The 18,764-nt window shown below is 48.0% G+C and overlaps 1 protein-coding gene across 2 annotated transcripts in view; it reads left to right on the top strand.

Annotated features, from left to right (window-relative positions):
• LOC144166789 (alpha-N-acetylgalactosaminide alpha-2,6-sialyltransferase 6-like) overlaps positions 1–17,187 on the top strand; it is a 138,399-nt gene extending 121,212 nt beyond the window's left edge. For both annotated transcript variants that reach the window (XM_077696275.1, XM_077696276.1), the window contains exons 5-7: positions 2,923–3,147; positions 13,107–13,220; positions 15,774–17,187. In XM_077696275.1, coding sequence (XP_077552401.1) covers positions 2,923–3,147; positions 13,107–13,220; positions 15,774–16,020 — 586 coding nt within the window. In that variant the 3' untranslated portion in view covers positions 16,021–17,187. The remainder of the gene's footprint in view (positions 1–2,922; positions 3,148–13,106; positions 13,221–15,773) is intronic.
• Positions 17,188–18,764: the final 1,577 nt, after the last annotated feature.

Genomic DNA, 18,764 nt, shown 5'->3' with positions numbered 1-18,764 from the left:
TATCAGCGGCCAGGCAGCGCGCGCCCATCTCCCCCCGTTGCCAAGGAAGACGAGGAGCGCGCGCACCCGCAGCTGTTGCGATGTGAACGGACGGCGGTCGCCGGAATTCAGGGTCGCTTATAAAGTGCATTCGCACTTAAAACGGCGCTTTCATATATAGCTTGCTCTTTTTTGCAGGCTAGCCTTATTTCGCAACAATGCGGAATGTTGACTGACGTCTATTAGACATCATACAGCGCTGAAGCGCGAAGAGAAATCGGAAGTGAAAAGTAAGTTAATGGGGTGGCCACTAGCGCGAAAGGCAGTAGACGAGGTTGGTGCAAATGACTTCCGATAGAGCAGGAGAATGCTATTGCAGTTGTAATAGAATGTTCTAACGGGGTGTTCATACGCTACTCATGGGCGCATAGAGTGCTAAATGTTATATTTTTAACAGTCCTGTAGTACGTACGCCAGCTTTCTAGTTCTACGGTCGTACTGATGCCTTAAAGGGGCCCTGAAAGGCGTTTTGAGCACACTAAATTGACTAGCGCAATCGTTAGATTGGGTCGTCAACATCATCTGTGCCAAGTATTACTCTTTTACGCGCAGCGGAAAGCTCACACTTTTGTTGCAAAGTTTGTCGCTTTTTTCTCACCCTTTCCTTCGTGTTTTTGGACGCCGCCATCTTCACATGTCTACATCATCGATTCCCAGATGTTCGTCATGAGCTAGACATGCTGCTATTGGGCGGCTTTTTTACGCACTTCCGGCAAAGAGATGAGTCGTCTGCTCAGCGTCGGCTCGCCGGCTGATCTGCCAGCGGAGTGCCGGAGCGCTTGGACATTTTGCGACAAACGAAACAAGTGTAAACAAACGCTTAACCGTTTGTATTGAATGCAACAGGGCCATAACACGACATGAATATTCTCTTACTTGAGTGCGTTCCATAAAGAAAGCGTTGAAGCCCCGTGGCACTTCTTTCTTGCAATCGCAGAGAACGCCCTGAGCCGAATGCCAGGGTTTGACGCATACATTTTATTTATTCAACTTCCAAACAATCCAGAGATGCGTTTCGAACGAACACAACGTCACAACATGCGTTGCAAGTCCGAACCGCGATTGACAGACGATGGGTTGCCTCCTCCTGCCCCTCGTAAATTCGGCACTCACCTCGCGCGCGGTTTGCGGGGACGAACAGCAAGTCACTTTACTCTGGCGCACTAGCCGAGATGGCTTTTAGCCATGCACACTGCACATACGCCATGCGAGGTTGAGTCGTACGCCGCTTGAGAAAGATAATCCAGACCATGGGAAGCACTATCCACCCGCAGAAGCACAACGTCGCATCTCATCGCGAAACAAAGGCGTCCACAACACACACACCATCGCCTCCTGTAATGCCAAACGCATCTCGCACTTCCAAATGGGAGTGAGTAGTATGCCTGCAGTGCCCAAATGCCGCGAGGTGGGGCCCCAAGCTGAACCGGGATCACGCAACCGTAACTGACTTCTAGAGCGGTTTGTGCCTTGTTGCCAGGGCAACCGATGTTTGATATTGTCAAAGAAATGGTGCACGCTCCAGCGCTAGAAAGCTCAGAGCCTCGGCGGAGCATGTTTTGCCAACGTTGCCGCTCTCCACCACGCGTCGCCCCAAGCTGAACTGGCGTTTTGTGCACGGGTTCTGTATCGGTTTAAAATGTATTTTTCACATGCCGCCGCCAGGAATTACCACCGCCGCAAAATAAGACCCGGCACCAGCCGGGCCACATCTGATACGGCGCTTTTTGGATAAACAGTGCGCTGTGCATCCAAGGGAGCGAGCGCAGGATCCTCCCCGTGCGGCTGCGAGTTCGCCGCCCATAAAGAGTCGCGTGCCGCCGATAGCAAAGTTCTGCAGCAACGTACACCGCGAAAGGGCAAGGCCAGGTCGCCGCACACATGAGGCCAGATTTTTCGTTCGCTTTTCCAGCCTTGAGCGGAGTGCGGTATTCACGGTGTCAACAAAGCTTGCCCGTAGCAGACGGCTGTGTGAGCAGCGCAATAGCGGAAGTACGTCACCGCCGAGGAGCGCAGCATCATGGGAGGGAAGGCTCGCTCGCCGTCAACAGCGGAGAGTAAGTTGAAAAGAGGAGGAAACGCGGCGCGACGATAATGCGCGGTTTTTGATTTACGATTTCTCAGCTAATACTCATCGCTTCAACAAAATTCTTGCGGGAGGAGATTGCGAATACATTGCTTTATTTGGTTACATGTACATCCACGCATCGGCGGAAGGTATTTCAGGACCCCTTTAAAAGCTGCCAAATAGATCCGGCGGACGACTTGGAACCTGTGATCAGTTCAATTTGTTCTAAAGCCCTTTGTATCTTTTTGTCGCAGCTGTTACATAGATGTGGCCCAAGTACATACCTGCTCCACGCCATTATTTTACAGTAACCATTCTGTTGTGATCTGTGCCAGGAATATTTCGTACTTTTTTCTACTCTATTACATCGCTGTATATATGTATTCACCATATTCCATACTGCCTTGGCCGCAGAGAGCTGGTTGGTAATAAATAAATAAATAAATAAATAAATAAATAAATAAATAAATAAATAAATAAATAAATAAATAAATAAATAAATAAATAAATAAATAAATAAAAGAAGAAACAAACAAACAAACAAATAAATAAATAAAGGAAAAAACAAACAAACGAACAAGCAAATAAATAAATAAATAAATAAAGGAAAAAACAAACAGACAAGCAAATAAGCAAATAAATAAATAAATAAAAAGAATTTTATAGCGCCCTGGGTGTGTGAACCCACTTCGTCATCTGTCTTAGCGCTACCAAATTTTTGCAATGTCCTACCAGTAGGTACCATACAGAATTCTCGTATACCACTAAACCTGACACATCCCTGACTAGCCTATAATTCTTGAAACAAACCGCAGGCTCCATGACCTCTTGAAGCGTGGTCGGCGACCGCAGCGATTGGCGAGCGGTCCTTTGGCGAGCAATTACCTCGTAGTGTTCGGCACTCCGAGGAAAGCTACGCCGGCCTCACTACGTACACGGCTGGAGAGCAGCGGTGACGGAGGACCACGCCTGCTGAACCTCCGTAGGAGCGCCGAACACGCGGCCGCCAAGAGCCTCGCGCAGCACGCAAGCACCTTGGGGTGAGTGGGTGAATTCACCCATGGGCCGGTAGTATAGGCATCGCATGCATGAATTCTCCACAGTAAAGTCCGCTGGGTGTAAATCACAAATTTATCTGCGTTTCAATTTGTCATAATAACGTACAGGTCCGAGCTAGTTGGTGTTCTATGATCCGCCACAGTTAAGAGCAAAATTTTCAGACGCGACAGACAAAGACGCACGCTAAGACAAGGGCAGGCACTGACGAGGAGAGGGGCTATAGTGCACATGTTTTCGTCTGTCGCGCCCTCTTACGTATTTTTTTGCGCTGAACTGCGGTGGGGTTTGTTTTATCATAGTTTGGGTTCCTCTAATGTTATTTTCTCTTTCGATTGGCGCTTTACGCGCTCAAGCAACATCTGGTCTCTAAGGCGTGCCGTAGTGAAGGGCTATGAATTAATTAATTTAGCACCCTTGGAAATTCCTAACGTGCGCTGAAATCTCGGCCCTCCGTTGTTTTCGTTTCCCGCCTTTGCTAGAAAATGGCGGTCGCGGCCAGGGTCAAAGCCGCACCTTTTGGCTCAGCACCGCAACACGTGATGGTTGTTTTGAATTGCACCAAAGCAGAAGTTTATGTACCACAGTGAGCGGGACTATGATGCTAACTGTTGGGAGGAAGGAACTGCTGCCACACTACGGACATCGGACGAATGATCGGACATAGAAATTCATGCACCTGCGAAGGGTGCATTAGAATCTGGTAAAAACAACCAAACAAAAAATAAATCTTGGTACCCTTGTTTGGTTAAAATGTCCTGAAGATGTTGTGTGGCCTCATTTTTAAGACACAAAGTATGCAAGCTGTAAGGCTGCTGACGTCTTTTGCATTACAACGCGGGAGTTGGGAGCTGAAACACGCGCGAGCGCGGGGGTCACGCGCCAGCGGTTAGTTTCCCACACCCGCTGCTTTGCTTTTGACTGATTGACTGCGCGCCGACGCAACGCGGGCGATGAGGCGCGCTGTAGTAGAGGGCTCCTGTTCCCGCTGCTTTGCAGTCTCTGCCAAAATCGCATTGCGAGGAACACAGCTCCCGTGTACGATGTTTCGGGATGGCGTCTGCTCAGTAATAGAATAACGAAGGGCGGTTGTTCAGGGGTTGTCTTTAACAATTCACCCAAATAACGGCATGAGGGTTCCGTCTAGGTGGTAATGCATGAGCTTCACAGCGCGAAAACAGACCAGGGATGAGAAGAAGCAGGACAAGAGGGACTATATTTATGTGTGTGTGTGTTGCTTTTCATTAAAATTAGTTGGAAGTCAGAACTTGTTTGTAGTCACTCCTCATATCGTCCTTGGTCTGTTTTCGCGCTTTGAAGCTCAAATAAGGGCAGTGAGTTACTCCTGCAACGGGAAACGACACTCGTGGCCGTGAGGATGCCTGAGACCTTCCCGCCCCATGAAAAACATGCTTCAGCAGCGTGTATTCTTTCTCCTTCGAGCACTACGTCAGAAGGAGGAGTTAATCGTGTGGAGCGCGGTGAGGCAACGTGGACATGAGGTGATAAATTTGCATGTATGACGGTCAGCGCTAGCTTGGGTTGTAGGTATTCCAACCGAGCGGTAAACCTCTGTGCATTCCGCATGTATAGAGATTGTGTTTCGAGGGCGTACCTGCGTAACAGTCATCGCTAAGAAAGCATATCTGTGGCGTAAGTGAGTACAGGAGATCGCTAAGAGAGCAGTGTTGTCACCAATTTTTATAAATATCATTTTGTACATTATTACAAATACAGTTTTCTTTGTAACCTTATCCTGCCGTCGCCGTCTTCGTCTGCTTCTCCATGCTTAGTTGCGAGTGCGAAGGTTTCCTTCGCCGAAAAACGGACCCCAAACCATCAAGGAGGTTCTACTGAAGCCGTACCGTTCGAGTTGACACTTCACGTGTCGAACTAATGCTTCTGGTACACCTTTATACGCGCTATATCGTCACAGACGGAACATTTTCTGGCCTACTTTATCTTTCGCTGTTTTAAAATTAGCTGTAGAACGGTAACTGCGCTTTCCGTCGTATTCCTTTGAGCGACCACCCAATTCCTGCACGGGAATGCGCCACGGTCCGACAACTGTCCTCACCTGAGCGTGATCGCGCCGCACGAACCGATAACGGCAGCTCGTTCACCTTGGACTGCTTGTGCTTACATCTCTGTCTCTTGAACTCACTTACGTGAGATTAAACGACTTTACAATGTATGTTTGTTTCAGAAGCCTCACAGGCTCCCTTGCAGGACGTTGAGTAAAGGGGGTTGCGAAAATGAAAAGTGTTGCGACATGGTTCCAACGCACAGCTCAAATTTGCAAAGTAAAAAAAAAGAAATGAACCGAGAAATCGATGACTACCTGATATGTCGGCAATAGAAGAATTAGAGCCGAATTAGCGCAAAACCTCTGTTGAATCTCCCAGGGGCGAAATGGTTAACTTCCCGGACAGAAAGAGAGGAAGACGAGGACGTCCTGGCGTTGTTTTGTGGATGCGGCGAGCTCGCAGAGAATTAGAAGAGAGAAGATAATTTCGACGCATTTAAAACTAATATGCTGATGCCGGTTTCCCTTTACGTTACGATGTAATTGCATCCTGCACTTGGGAACACTGCGGATAAGTACATATAAATATAAATGTGCGGAATCAAAATCACACACAGAATATTTATATGCGGGCAACCAAAATATGTAGATGCTGTGTATACAAAGCAATTGGTATTTACTTGAAAAGGCATCAGCGCGTAAAGGACATCAAAAGTACCGAGCCATATCTGATACATACTGCGCACATTGTTCAAAATAAAGACGCCACACTGAGTACCGAAACAGTACAGCAAAACAGCACAAAAGCAAGTTCAAGGACACCACGTAATGTTGTTCTGACTTGGGCGTTCCTGTTAAAGTGATTAAAGACAATTGAGGCAGCTTCGCAACAGGAATTGATTATGGAGTGAACGCGCCGTCGCTACACAGGCGATGATGCGCGCCGTAGTGGAGGGGTCCGGATTAATTTTTACCACATGCACATCGAACGGCAAGCTGTTACAACTGGGATTACAAATCACATGGGAAGAGCTCTGTGAGGCACCACGCACTTCACAACTCCAACGGCTCCAACTTACAAATGCCGGACCCGCGACCCTGGTACGCCTTATATATTCATTAGCTGCGGTCTCCTGATGCAGAATACGTTTTGCGCGGTCTATACGGGACACACTCGTGTTACCCCAATTCCTTGCAATATGCACCTTACCTATAACACTGGACGACGAACAGCCCACATCCACTATCTCCAGGCACAATTTCAACATCAAATGGACTAAGGTGCACATATATCTCTCCCTACGTAACCGATAACGCCTATGCGATTTCAGTGTTGAAGGAGTACTGACACGAAATTTCTCGCTTTCAGTTTTTATGCTGTAAAGAATACCTATTGGCCCAGTAATTACGAAAATCGAACCGAAAGCCGTCAGCCGCCAACACAGAATTAATTATAGCACGTTTATCGCAACCAATTTCAAATTTGGTCGCCGCGCGGGAAAATGGCCGTTCGAAGGCCAGCCTGCAAGCGGGCCAGCCTTACGTCACGGTCTCACCCGTGACGTCAGGGACGTTTTTCTTTCCTCCATGCGCTCGCCGCATCGTCTGCTACGATTGCACATGGTCCGCCCTCGCCCGCGCAGTCGACATGTCGTCTGAATCGTCAGACTCGGATGAGTCGCTGCCGCCCGACAGACAGAACAACTTTATTTGGCCAGGCGATTAGGCTGGCGATGTCTTCGCCGTCGTCCGTTTTTTAATATCACTGCGGCTCGAACCGGCGCAGACCGTGATAGCAACAGCTTGTTGCCACTCTTCTAATCAATCTGATCGCAAAAAAGAAGTTCCACATGCGAGAAAGTAGATAGACGGGCACCGCCGCGTCGCCGCGGTGCCCGTCGACATCGCGCAGTTTTCGGCACCAATGCAAGGGAATACCATGCGCCGGCCACGAACTGAAGAGCAAAGACGTCGAACACGCAACGTTTACAAGCATTGCTCACACAGCTACGTCCGCGTATCCTGCCCAAACAAATACCACCGACAACAGCAGCGCAGGATATCGTTTCCGGTTCCGAAAAAGACTATATGACGTCACCCTGAACCGGCCAGACACGCAGGCCAATGTTTCGTCACGCCGAAAGCGATTTCGCTAGTGCTGCCGATTTGTGAAAGCTCACGGCCTGGACAATCAAAATCGATTTTAGATGTGATTCCGGCCTCGGATCGCTGCAAAAATTTCTGTGAGGCGTCTGTACAAACTACTGAAGCCAATGATATCATTTTTTAGGCGTCAAAATTTGGTGTCAGTACTCCTTTAAATAATAACATGAGACCGTAGCCACAACCACTGTCCGCAACGCAGACAGTGGCCGGGGCTACTACCTTCCTGACATTACTGACGGATTCTAAAGAAGCCTGTTGAAACTTCCTGTGAAGCATTCTTCCCCAACAGCCTTCCATATTCTCATAACGACGACAGACAGACAGACAGAAAAACTTTATTTCGGTTAATGCCATTCAGGTCGCGCTTGTAGCCGGTGGCATCCACTCACCAGCGACCTCCTCAGCCCTGTCGATTAGCCGGACCTGAAGGTCCGGATCGGAGCTGCGGAGCGCGGCCTCCCAGTGCTCCTCAGTGGTGATCAGTGGGAACGGATCCTGGGGGCATGCCCATATTATGTGAGATAGGGTGGCGTGTTCACCGCACAGGTGGCAGGCTGCAGTGGGGTAGAGACTTGGGTGTACGTGGGTAAGACGGGCTGGGTTGGGGAAAGTGTTCGTTTGTAGCAAACGCCAAATATGAGCTTTGCGGTTATCTAATTGCTGGTCCGCCGGTGGGTAGATCCGGCGGGAGAGGCGGTAGTGTGTGGTGATATCATTAAATGTGACCAGGCGATCCCTCGCAGACCGCGCCCCGTGATAGGGATAGAGATTAGGCCCTGCCCGGATCGTGAGCCCTCGGGCGTGTTCGTGGGCCGTCTCGTTTCCCTCGAGGCCGGAATGTGCGGGTGCCCAGGTCAAGTGAATTGTCTGGCCTGGGGATATGGGTGGACATTGTCCCAGAATTTTGAGTGCCACTCGCGATAATCGGCCAGTGGCGAAATTTTGAATTGCAGTCTTTGAATCAGAAATGATTGTCTTGGGGGTGGGATTCCGTATTAAGGCTAAGGCTATGGCCGCCTCTTCCACCGTTTCTGGGCGGGTGGCTCGTATAGTTGCCGAGTTTAGAAGTCTTTTAGAGAGGTCCGTTATAGCGACTGCGTATGCATCATGGTGCCTGTATTCTGCTGCGTCCACATAGATGGTATTTGGGTTATTGCTGTGTATTTTGTGGAGCGCTTCAGCCCGTTTTTTCTCCTGGCTATGTGATGTTCGGGGTGCATGTTGCGTGGTAGTGGTTTTATTATTAGCCTTGCGTGGATGTGTGGTGGTATAGGATAGAGGTGTGTGTAGTTTGTGTGGTGTCCAATAGATAACTCTTGGAGTATGTGTCTCCCTGCGGATGATCGTGATAGTCTTTCGTACTGGCTCGTTAAGTGGGCCTCGATAAGTTCGCTGACTCTATTGTGGAGGCCTAAGCCTTCGAGGCGGGCAGTGGATGTGCCGGGGATGAGGCCAAGTGCAAGTTTATACGTTCGCCTAATAAGTACATCGACCCGTTCAATATCTTGCCTAGTCAGGCGAAGGTAAGGGAGAGAGTACATGAGTCGACTTAAAACGAACGCCTGTAGAATGCGGACCTTTTCGTTTTCTTGCACGCCTTGATGACGATTTGTGATTCTGCGAATTAATTTGGCTGTTTGGGTAGCGTTTCTTTCCATTATATTTAGGAACTCTCCATTTTTTCGGTCATTTTGAATGAGTAAACCAAGTACCCGGATGCGCGAGACCTCTGGGATAGGGTGTTCTAGAATGTGTAGCTTGATGTTTGGCTTCTCCGGTTTACGGGTTTGTGGTGATATCAAAAGTAATTCTGACTTAGAAGGCGAGCATGAAAGCCCTGCTTTGGCGGCTTCTTCTACCACTACCTTTATGCCTTGCTGGAGGACTTCCTCGATATGCGCATCACTGCCTCGGTTTGCCCAGAGCGTAATGTCATCAGCGTATAGGCTATGGTAAAGTCCTGGGATTTGGCTAAGTTTTTGTGGTATTGTCAGAATGGCCAGATTAAACAGAAGTGGTGATATGACCGCTCCCTGGGGCGTGCCGCAACCCCCCATGTCGATGGCGGGGGTGTTAAGGCCACCTACATGGAGGGCGGCCGTTCTGTCTGTTAGAAAATCTTTAACATAGTTATAAATTCGTTCCCCTGGGTTCACTGACTGTAGGCCTTTAAGAACTGCGTCATGGGTGACATTATCAAAGGCTTTTTTCAGGTCCAGAGTTAGAATTGCAGCAGAGTCGTGAGTGTTTGTACTAGGTTCTATAATATGATGGTGAAGCCTGAGCATGACGTCTTGGGTAGACATGTTTGGCCGGAAGCCCACCATGGTGGGAGGAAATTGATCAGTATCAGTCATATAATGCATGAGTCGTGCGTGGATGACATGCTCCATGAGCTTACCCAGACATGATGTCAAGGAGATAGGGCGGAGGTGTTCCAATTCAAGGGGTTTATTTGGCTTTGGAATTAGGATTGTTTTGGCATGCTTCCACGATTTGGGTATACTGCCCGTTCGCCAGCATTCGTTAATATACTGCGTGAGTGATGCAATTGATTTATCGTCCAGGTTGCGCAATGCTTTATTAGTTATTTGGTCTGGACCAGGGGCTGAGTTTGATCGGAGTTTGGCTAATGCGGCTCTGACTTCAGCTTCTGTAATATCTCGGTCCAGCTCCAGATTGGCTAGTCCCGAGTAGGGTGGTAGTTGCGATTTCGGGGTGGAGGGAAGGTAAATGTCACGTAGTGCATCTAGGAGTTCTGAATCCGATCCTTGGTACTTCTGTATTATCTGGGTTAGGCGACCACTTTGTTCCGTCCTACTGGTACTGGGGTCAATTAGGTGCCTAAGTAGTTGCCACGTCTTCTTAAGGTGTAGGTTGCCCTGCAGCTGGTCACATATCTGGTCCCACTGGCTTTGAGCCAGTTCTGCTGCATGTTTTTCGATTTCCGTCTGAAGGGCGGTTAGTCGTAGTTTGAGCTTACGATTGAATTTATTCTGTCTCCAGCGTCTTTGAATGCTTTGGAAAGCTTCCCAGAGATGGGCAAGCCTGGAGTCCACTGTTACAGAGGGAATATCTTTATCTATCTGTTTTGTCACGGTTTTGATATCAGATAGAAGCTGCGAGGCCCAGTTATCAATGTCTGTTATGGGGGTCTCTTCTGCATTGTTTTCTCGCAGCGTGCGAAAGTCATCCCACTCCGTGAGTGTTTGTTGTCGGGGGACATATCTAATTCTGTCAGTGTGCGCTATAATGGTTTCTATAATATAGTGGTCACTGCCTAACGTATGTCCTGTGTTCTTCCATTTGTCTTGTTTGATGTGTAAAGTGAATGTAAGATCGGGGCTGGTGTCTGCCTGCGCACTATTGCCGACTCTGGTAGCAGTGCTTGGGTCGTTAAGGATATTAAGGTGGTGTTGTTGTATCTTATCCCAGAGGTCTCTCCCTTTAGCACTACTTTTCTTGTATCCCCATGCAGTGTGTGGGGCATTAAAGTCTCCTAAAATTATGAGAGCATGCGGTCCGGCTTCTTTACGAGTCAGCGAGAACAGGTGGTTGAATCTATGCTCGCGATGTTTTGGGGAGCTGTATACGTTGAGAATAAAGATTTTGGTGTCGGTCCGTTTTCTGGCGTATACTGTTATTAGGTCGTGCTGAATATCAACACTGTCAAAATTTTGCCGGGATGCTGTGAGGTTACGGTTGACCAGTACCGCCGTTTTCGGGTCACTCTGGTTTTGAAATGTCTTGTAGCCTGCTAACCTCGTGTGCGTATCTGTCTCTTGCAACGCAATTATATCGGGAGGACTGTCTTGAGATTGAACCAGTAATTGCAAAGCGGATCGTTTACGTTTGTATCCCCGGCAATTCCACTGCCAGACTTTAACTGTATGGTTTGTTCCTTCCGCGTTCGACATGTGGTGCTGGGGATTGTTGCGGGGTGTCTGTTGGTACCTGATGATGCTGTGGTGACTCGATGCCTTTCATAATGTTGTTTAGGAGCTCCATGGTGTTGTGGAGTTTCGTGTCAATGTCCTGAAATTTAGTTTCGAGGGTTTGTTCCAACCTGTTGAGCCTATTGTTGATGACATCGAGTTTTTCGTCGTGATCAGTGAGTTTGCTAGTTACCTCTTTAGTGACGGGAGTCTCTACAACGCGTTTTTTGACAGGAGGAGAGTTCAGTTCTGCTACCGTTGTGGTTGTTGCCTGAGCTAGGTTGTTGCGCAGTGCTTGATTCTCTGACTGCAAGGCCAAGTTATCTTTTTGTAGTTTCGACATGCTCTGTTTGAGCGCTTCGATTTCCGCCCGCATGCTAGCTAGTTCTTGTGAATGTGCCAAGGAGGGATGGAGTGTTTGGTGTTGATTCTGAGGAGGATGGGAGCCCGCGCTGCCCCAGCTCACCTGCTTATTGTTGTGCTGTGTTGGAGGTGGCGGTGGTTGGGTTTCTTCTTTCTCTTTGCTTGCAGAGCGACGTTTTTTGTTGATCGATGAATTGGAGCGGCTTCTTTCACGTTCCGGAAGACCAGGCCAATCTTCTGGGCTCCTGAGTTGAGGTGGCGGTGGTGGTGGAGGAGGTGGTTGTTGCCAGGGTAACTGTTTATCCAAAGGTGGTGGTCTCCTCCTTGGTTGGAACCTGGATGGGGAATCGCCTACCTGACCTCAGCATTTGGGTATTAAATCATTCAGGAATAGTCGGCAATGAAGCGGCACATACCGCGGCTCGAGAAGCAGTACACCGGGTTTATGCGGACATCCCGGCGTACTGCTTCTCACGGATCACGTCACTTTTTGGCAGACGAAAAGCCAGCAACAAGTCACTCGACAGTGGAACAATTGAAGAGCCTATACAAACTCCTTGCTGTTGTAGGCATCATCCCATTTGACATACGTTGATCGCAAATATACAGACAACAAATCCACAAAACACGCAGCCGTAAGGCCGGAGGAATTTCGCTTCGGTATTACGGTTTATTTTCCTTGTTACATGTTTCGATACCTGCCGACTGCGGGTTTTAATCAGTTTTGTACACGTGGCTGTGCTGCAGCTGCGGTATCTGCAATACCATTGGGATAGGATGTATATTTATGTGTCTGTTTCTTTTCATTAAGATTAATTGGAAGTCAGCGTTTGTTTGCAGCCTTCTTCTCGTCTCCGGTCTTTTTTCGCGCTGTGTAGCTCACCAGCTTAAGCAGCATCGCTGTTGAAAATATGTGCAAGTTGTAGCATGCAGCGACATAGCCCATGACACCCCGTTTGAGGGACTTCTGTAGTGCGTCTACGGTTCCCATTTGCAGTTTCGTGTACTTTTTCCTCTCATGCAAGCACGTAACTTTTTTGTAGTTAAACTAAATGCTTTTTGAGAGCGGGTAGGAAGACTGAAGAAAGCCGGGTGGTAGTCGCCTTACGAGACGGAGAACGACATTAGAATCTCATCGTCACCATTCGAGCGTAGCTGAATCTCGTTGTCACTGCTTTTTCGGCAGTGGTGAGGCTATTTGAGTGACTTACAGAGGCATGTGCATTGAAGCATGCGATGGGACCTTTCCAAACGCACACGGCGATTTCTGCTGTTACGTAAACTTGGCGCACAATTCTTGGTGAAAGGGGCTTCGCAATTACCTTGACTCCGGACTCTTGTGTATTAGAAAGTGCATGCTATATCGTAACATGTATGCAATGATGAAATATCATACGCTTTACTGCACAAACGTGCTGCGCATGAAACAACAACAAAAATGGTGCTCTCCCAGGTACGACCTGTCTGGCGCAGAACCGTCGACTTTGTGGCACGCCGTAAGGCTGACGGAGAGCATTGGTTGTGATTCTGTGGACGTCTTCGGGGTGCCCGAGCCAAAGTTGTGCAAGTAAGTGAACGCTATGCAATGATTGCGCGTAGGTTGTGCGCTGAAGCCAAATCGCATGAAAGTTCGAACGTGATCGTTCGTGCGCATCGCATTTACGATTTGATTGATTGTAGGGTTTCACGCGCCGACGCAACGCAGGCGGTGAGGCGCGCTGTAGTGGAGGGCTCAGGATTAATTTTGACCACCTGCTGGGGATATTTAACGTGCGCCGAAATCTCTTACACATGGGCGTTCTTGCTTTTCGCCTCCATTAGAATAGCGGCCGCCGTGGCCGGGAATCGAACCCGCGTTCTCGTGCTGAGTAGCGCAACGACTTAGCCACCGAGCCACCGCGGCGGGTGCATTTACGACTCATTGTAGGTGCCTGCTGTGGTGATGAACCTAACAATTAAGAATACAGACTCACACACACACACACACAAAAACAAGAATAAAGACGATACCTCTGCTGTTTTTGTCCAACCTAACTAACCTAAGGTGTCTTGGAGACAAAATACCAGGACAGTTCGTTAGAAACATTGCTTTTTACCCGTAGCAATGATACAAAGTGTAGCGCAAACTGCAAACAAACGTTCCAGATATTAAGCAAATCAAATGAACAATGGAAATTCACAATAACGGTTCCGCCGTGTTTTTATGATGTCATAGGGGCCTGTTGATGCGTTTGGCGATCGCTGACGAAATCTCCGTTCAAGAAACGTGACCGTAGGATTATCACTAGGTCGTATCACCTGAATACTAACGGACAGCTAACACACTCAAAACCTTTCTTTCGAATACTTGCCTTATAACGTATATAGATGTCGTGCTGTGAGGAACTTGAAGGTTTTTTTGATATCCTTGATTTCTTTGGTTAAGAAGACAACTTTCGTGGTTGCGATGGAGTTGAGAGGGTGACCAAAAGGCAGTGCTTTTAATTAAACAGCAGGGACGTGTAAAGTAAGAGTATGTGCAGACGTGCGGGTCATACGCTTTTAACAACATAAAAATCAGCCGGGAAACCTGAAATAGGAAAACATGAGCCCAGGCAAAAGACTTTGCTAAAGTTTCGATTTCATTTTAATATTTTGCCTTGTGTTAAAGTGCAATGCATACCTGGGGGGAAACGCGAGAGCGTACCGTACCTACCCCTTGTACTCGTATGTGCAACAGCCAGTAGCAAAATCAGTGTCAAAATTAGCGGGTAGTAAAATCAGTAGCAAAATCACAGTAGCAAAATCAGAGATAAAATAAGAGATCGGCGATCTTGAAACGAGATGGCCAACCACTTCATTAGTCAATTGCCCGCTTTTTTTCCTGCACCTGTTACCAGGCGGCTGTACCTCCCGCAAGAGATTCATGATGTGGAAACATAGAAAGAAGACCGGGATCGATGACCGATTAGATGGTTTACAATTTAACAAAAATTCTGAGCCCAGAAAAGACAAGGGCAGTGATAAGATTGGGCGGTCGTAGTGGTCGCCTTTGTACAGACGTTACAATAATTAGGGCTGTCGCGGGTAGTTGCCTGCGTGTTGTGGTCCCTGCGAACTTCGCTGCTGCTTTGAAACAACTACAAAATGATCATTAGTCAAACAGAGCAAACCACGGTATTCAAATAGTCAATCAGTATTACATGCTTTTGCACCTGCTTTAGCATAGCTACTTTCATATTTTGGGGAGCTGGGATAATAAATCGTAATAACACCAATTTTGATTCAAGATGTTCATTAGAGTAAAGTATGCGCAAAGTTTAAAAAAAGCATTTGTTCAGGATCATGTTTTTATAATAAAAGCTGTTATACCAGACACAACTATAGGTGACCGGTAAAAAGCAACTAAGAAATTAAGAAGAAGAAATGGACGTGGGTATGGCATGTAATGCGAAGGCAAGATGACCGTTGGTCATTAAGGGTAACAGAGTGTATCCCTAGAGAAGGAAAGTGCTGCATGGGGCGGCAGAAATTAAGTTAGATGGGCAGATGAGATCAAGAAGTTTGCGGGGAAAAATTGGTCGCAGTTAGCACAGGACCGGACTAATGGCAGATTAATGGGAGAGGCCTTTGCCCTGCAGTGGGCGTAGATAGGCTGGTGATGACGGTGATGAAAAAGCAGCATCCTGTTACAGAGCTCTCCTGGCCTCCCGTACGCCGGCGGCGTTCACGTGTGTGTGCGCTTGTTGTTTATCTGCATCAAAGAAAAAACGCCCGTGCATCGCTCATTAAATGAATAAGAACGACTGATCCTTCTAGGGGCTTCTCTGAAAGTTAAGCGCTCTGTGACACAAAAACAACACGCACACACGCGTGTGAAGGGCCTGGAGAGATCTCTAGGCCTCGAGAGATCTTTCCAGAGGCCTCTCCAGGCGAAGAAGCCTGCACAGATCTCGAACCGGAAGTCGCGGGAACGAACGACATACCTATGAACCTTTGCCCTTTTTAGCGCACACCTATCCTAGCACTTTTTTCTCAGTGGTTGCAAAAACCTGAACATGCGATATTTCTTGTCACAGTATGGAAGGCCATATGATGGCTTGCTCATGTTACGCGTCTCGCGTGTGTGCCATTTACGCAGGAGACAGCAGGACGAGGCATCTCGCTCCCTCTTCTGGGAATACGCCTCCAGGCAACAATGCGTCGGTGGCGTTGACGCGGGCCACAACGAGGATCCGCTGAGGCCAGATCCCAACCAGCTCAGCTTGCTGGACCGAAGGGCGCTGGCCGGCTGGATTCAGGGTGCCGGCTCGAGACACGTGCGCTTCTGGGCGCCCTCCTGGGATACTGCACCACCACCGGTGGCCCCTCCATTGGCCATCACGTGACGTGTCCTTCGCATGCCCACGTAGATACGGGCACGCCATATGCGGATAGACGCCCATTGAACAATGGCTGAGGCTGGACTGAGGATTGAGCACCACGAAAGGCAACCGGCCGTGTTAAACGGAGTGATGAGAACTGCCGACATTCAGTGCTTCTTGTCATGCTGGTCTTTGGGACACGGTCGGTGCGCGTGTGTTTGCAAGGCTAGGAGTGCGTTCACGAGAACTTGAAGCCCCGCCAAGAAGCAAGAGCGCCGAAACAGGGAGAGCCAAGTGCCAGTGTGCAAATGATATACTTAAACGCCAGTGACAAAGGCAACTCTACACTCCAGGCTCTTTGTGCGCTGCGCTTTTCAGAAAATGCAGCGCACTTACACATCTGTCGCATTTGTGGTAGGTGCGTGTTGTACACTTCAGAGGATGACCAGTGCACCGCCATCTTGATCTTGAAGGTGAACACGATGAACTCAGGTGCGGAAGACTGCATCGCTGCGGAATCAAGGTGTACGAATGCGCCGTCACGTTATGACAGACCTGCTACGTCTAATCGCCGGAAAATGTGCTGCTTTTTATATACATTTGAAATGGCTTTAAGAACGCAGTATTTTTAGGTTATGTCCGCATTTTAAAGACCAAAGTCCACGTGCATAATTATGAAGGCAGAACAAGGTTCTTGGTCTGAGGTTGATGTAAGGTCGGAGGAACAGCTCTCTCAGGAAGGCTGACATGAGGAGTTTTCGGGAGAACCGATTGATGCTTGTTTTGAGGCCTAGTGCCCACAGCTGGAGCTGGATGATTTTGAGAACATTTAACAAACGAGCCTTGCAAATCTGAAAGTCTCACTCTGAATGCGGAGGCACCCGCGTTAACGTACTTGGAATGTGAGGGGGTCCTTAGTGCTGGTTTTAGAGTAGAAGAGGGAAGGTGAACGGGCATATATTATTGTGGGCAGTTTAATAATAGCTGAGCGAGGTGCCGCGGTTTTAGACATGCCGGTAACCTCTTCCTAAAACGTTTGTGAAAAAGGGAAGCGCTCCAGGAAAATACACCAGCTTTGTACATGCTCACATGATGAACAAACGTTAGAATGATTAAGAACTGACTGTGATCAGGCTTTTTTTGCGAATAATGAACTGCCTGTGTTTAATGATTGGTTATAGAGCGTGCAGAGCAGGAAGGCGGAATTATGCATGGTTGTCTAGAGTGGACTGTTGTGCAGTGCACATGGGTCCACCTTTGCGTGTTGTAACTGATATGAGGCGTTAAAAACAGAGGTACATGGAGCAGACGACGAAGACTCAAGCAAGCCGGGATAAACCAATTTTTGTCGTCTAACACGTATTGCTCTTGCACATCATCACGTTAAGAACAAAGCTGTGCCAGCACAACAAAAAAGTGTAATATGCAGCGACTGTTGTATGACCCCAACTGAATCAGCTCCTCAGGCCAAGTACGAAAACGTTGTTAAATTGAGAAACTGGACCTGTGAAATAACGAAAATCGGGTATTAAAGGGATGGTGTCTGACATATTATCAATCATAATTCTGATAGTATGAGTACGCTGACGCAGTCGCCTCAAAAATGATAAATATGTTGGAAGGGGCTGTATTGTGATGGCCTTATGACTGCATTGTGAATTCAGCGGTGCAAAATGACAGTGTAAATAAGAAAAGTGCTGTATACTGTGATGTGTCTACAACGAAATAAAGCTGAACAGAACTTTTGCAATTAGTTTACTGCAGTTACTTCGAAATGGCACAAAATACATGTAAATGTCGGGAAACCAGCAACCAAACGCCCCAAATGTAACATCCGAGTCCAATGCGGACCGTCGAAGCCGATGTTTACAGACTTGGAATCCAGGAGAGCACACATTTCAAACGAGCGATGACGATGAAAGCGCGAGCCGAACAAAAACGTTTTTATAGCGATCATCGCCGAACTAACCCCGTTCACACAGGAGCAGGTCCAATGCATTCTATACTTGGAAGAAGTCGTTCCCGCTTCCCATAAAAATTCTGAGGTGACTACTCATCAGCCACACCAACTTCAACGGACAGTGAGCCTTTCGTCTAATATATCTACCACGCCTCTGGCGTCTTTTCCATCTCCCTCACGACTTACTATAAGGGTAGTGAAATTGTCGCACGTATAGAAACAAATAACCGTCCCTCACCCATCTAAGCCAAGTCCACTCCCCGATGTGATTGCATTACAAGAAACTGAAACACCTCACGTATTATTTCGTAATTACATCACATACGCACTATAACACCAGTCTTGCACGGCCATACCCGTCCACAAATCGCTCACTGCACAAGCACACAACCTTACCGTTAATAGGCAATATAATTTCACTGAACTCATCCCACCCAAGAAAACGCACTAGTCTCTTTATTCTTAACAGCGACAGCCCTCTGCATCACTTCTTAGCTTGCATCAATTGCATCCTCCAGAAAGTCAGAACTATAACAGAACATCCCCGCCGAGCCTTCTCGGCGAGTTCAGCGCCCCACATGCACCATGGGGTTGTTCGAAAGCCAATAAAAAGGGCGCGCAAAGGCACGGCGTTGCCCAACAAGCTCACCTCACAGTCTGGCCGACCCCTCATACCCCACCCGCATCGGCCACAGCGTAGCACGAAATTATACCCACGACCTCACATCATAGGTCGGCAAAACAGAAAGAACTCACTCAAACTCAATCACAATTTTTTTCATTCACGCTGTACTCAAACTCTGACTCA

This window comes from Haemaphysalis longicornis, unplaced genomic scaffold, assembly GCF_048455015.1.
Source record: "Haemaphysalis longicornis isolate Haplotype H1 unplaced genomic scaffold, Haemaphysalis longicornis Haplotype H1 scaffold_19, whole genome shotgun sequence".
In the NCBI taxonomy this organism is placed as follows: domain Eukaryota; kingdom Metazoa; phylum Arthropoda; class Arachnida; order Ixodida; family Ixodidae; genus Haemaphysalis; species Haemaphysalis longicornis.
This window is presented reverse-complemented; position numbering and strand designations above follow the sequence as displayed.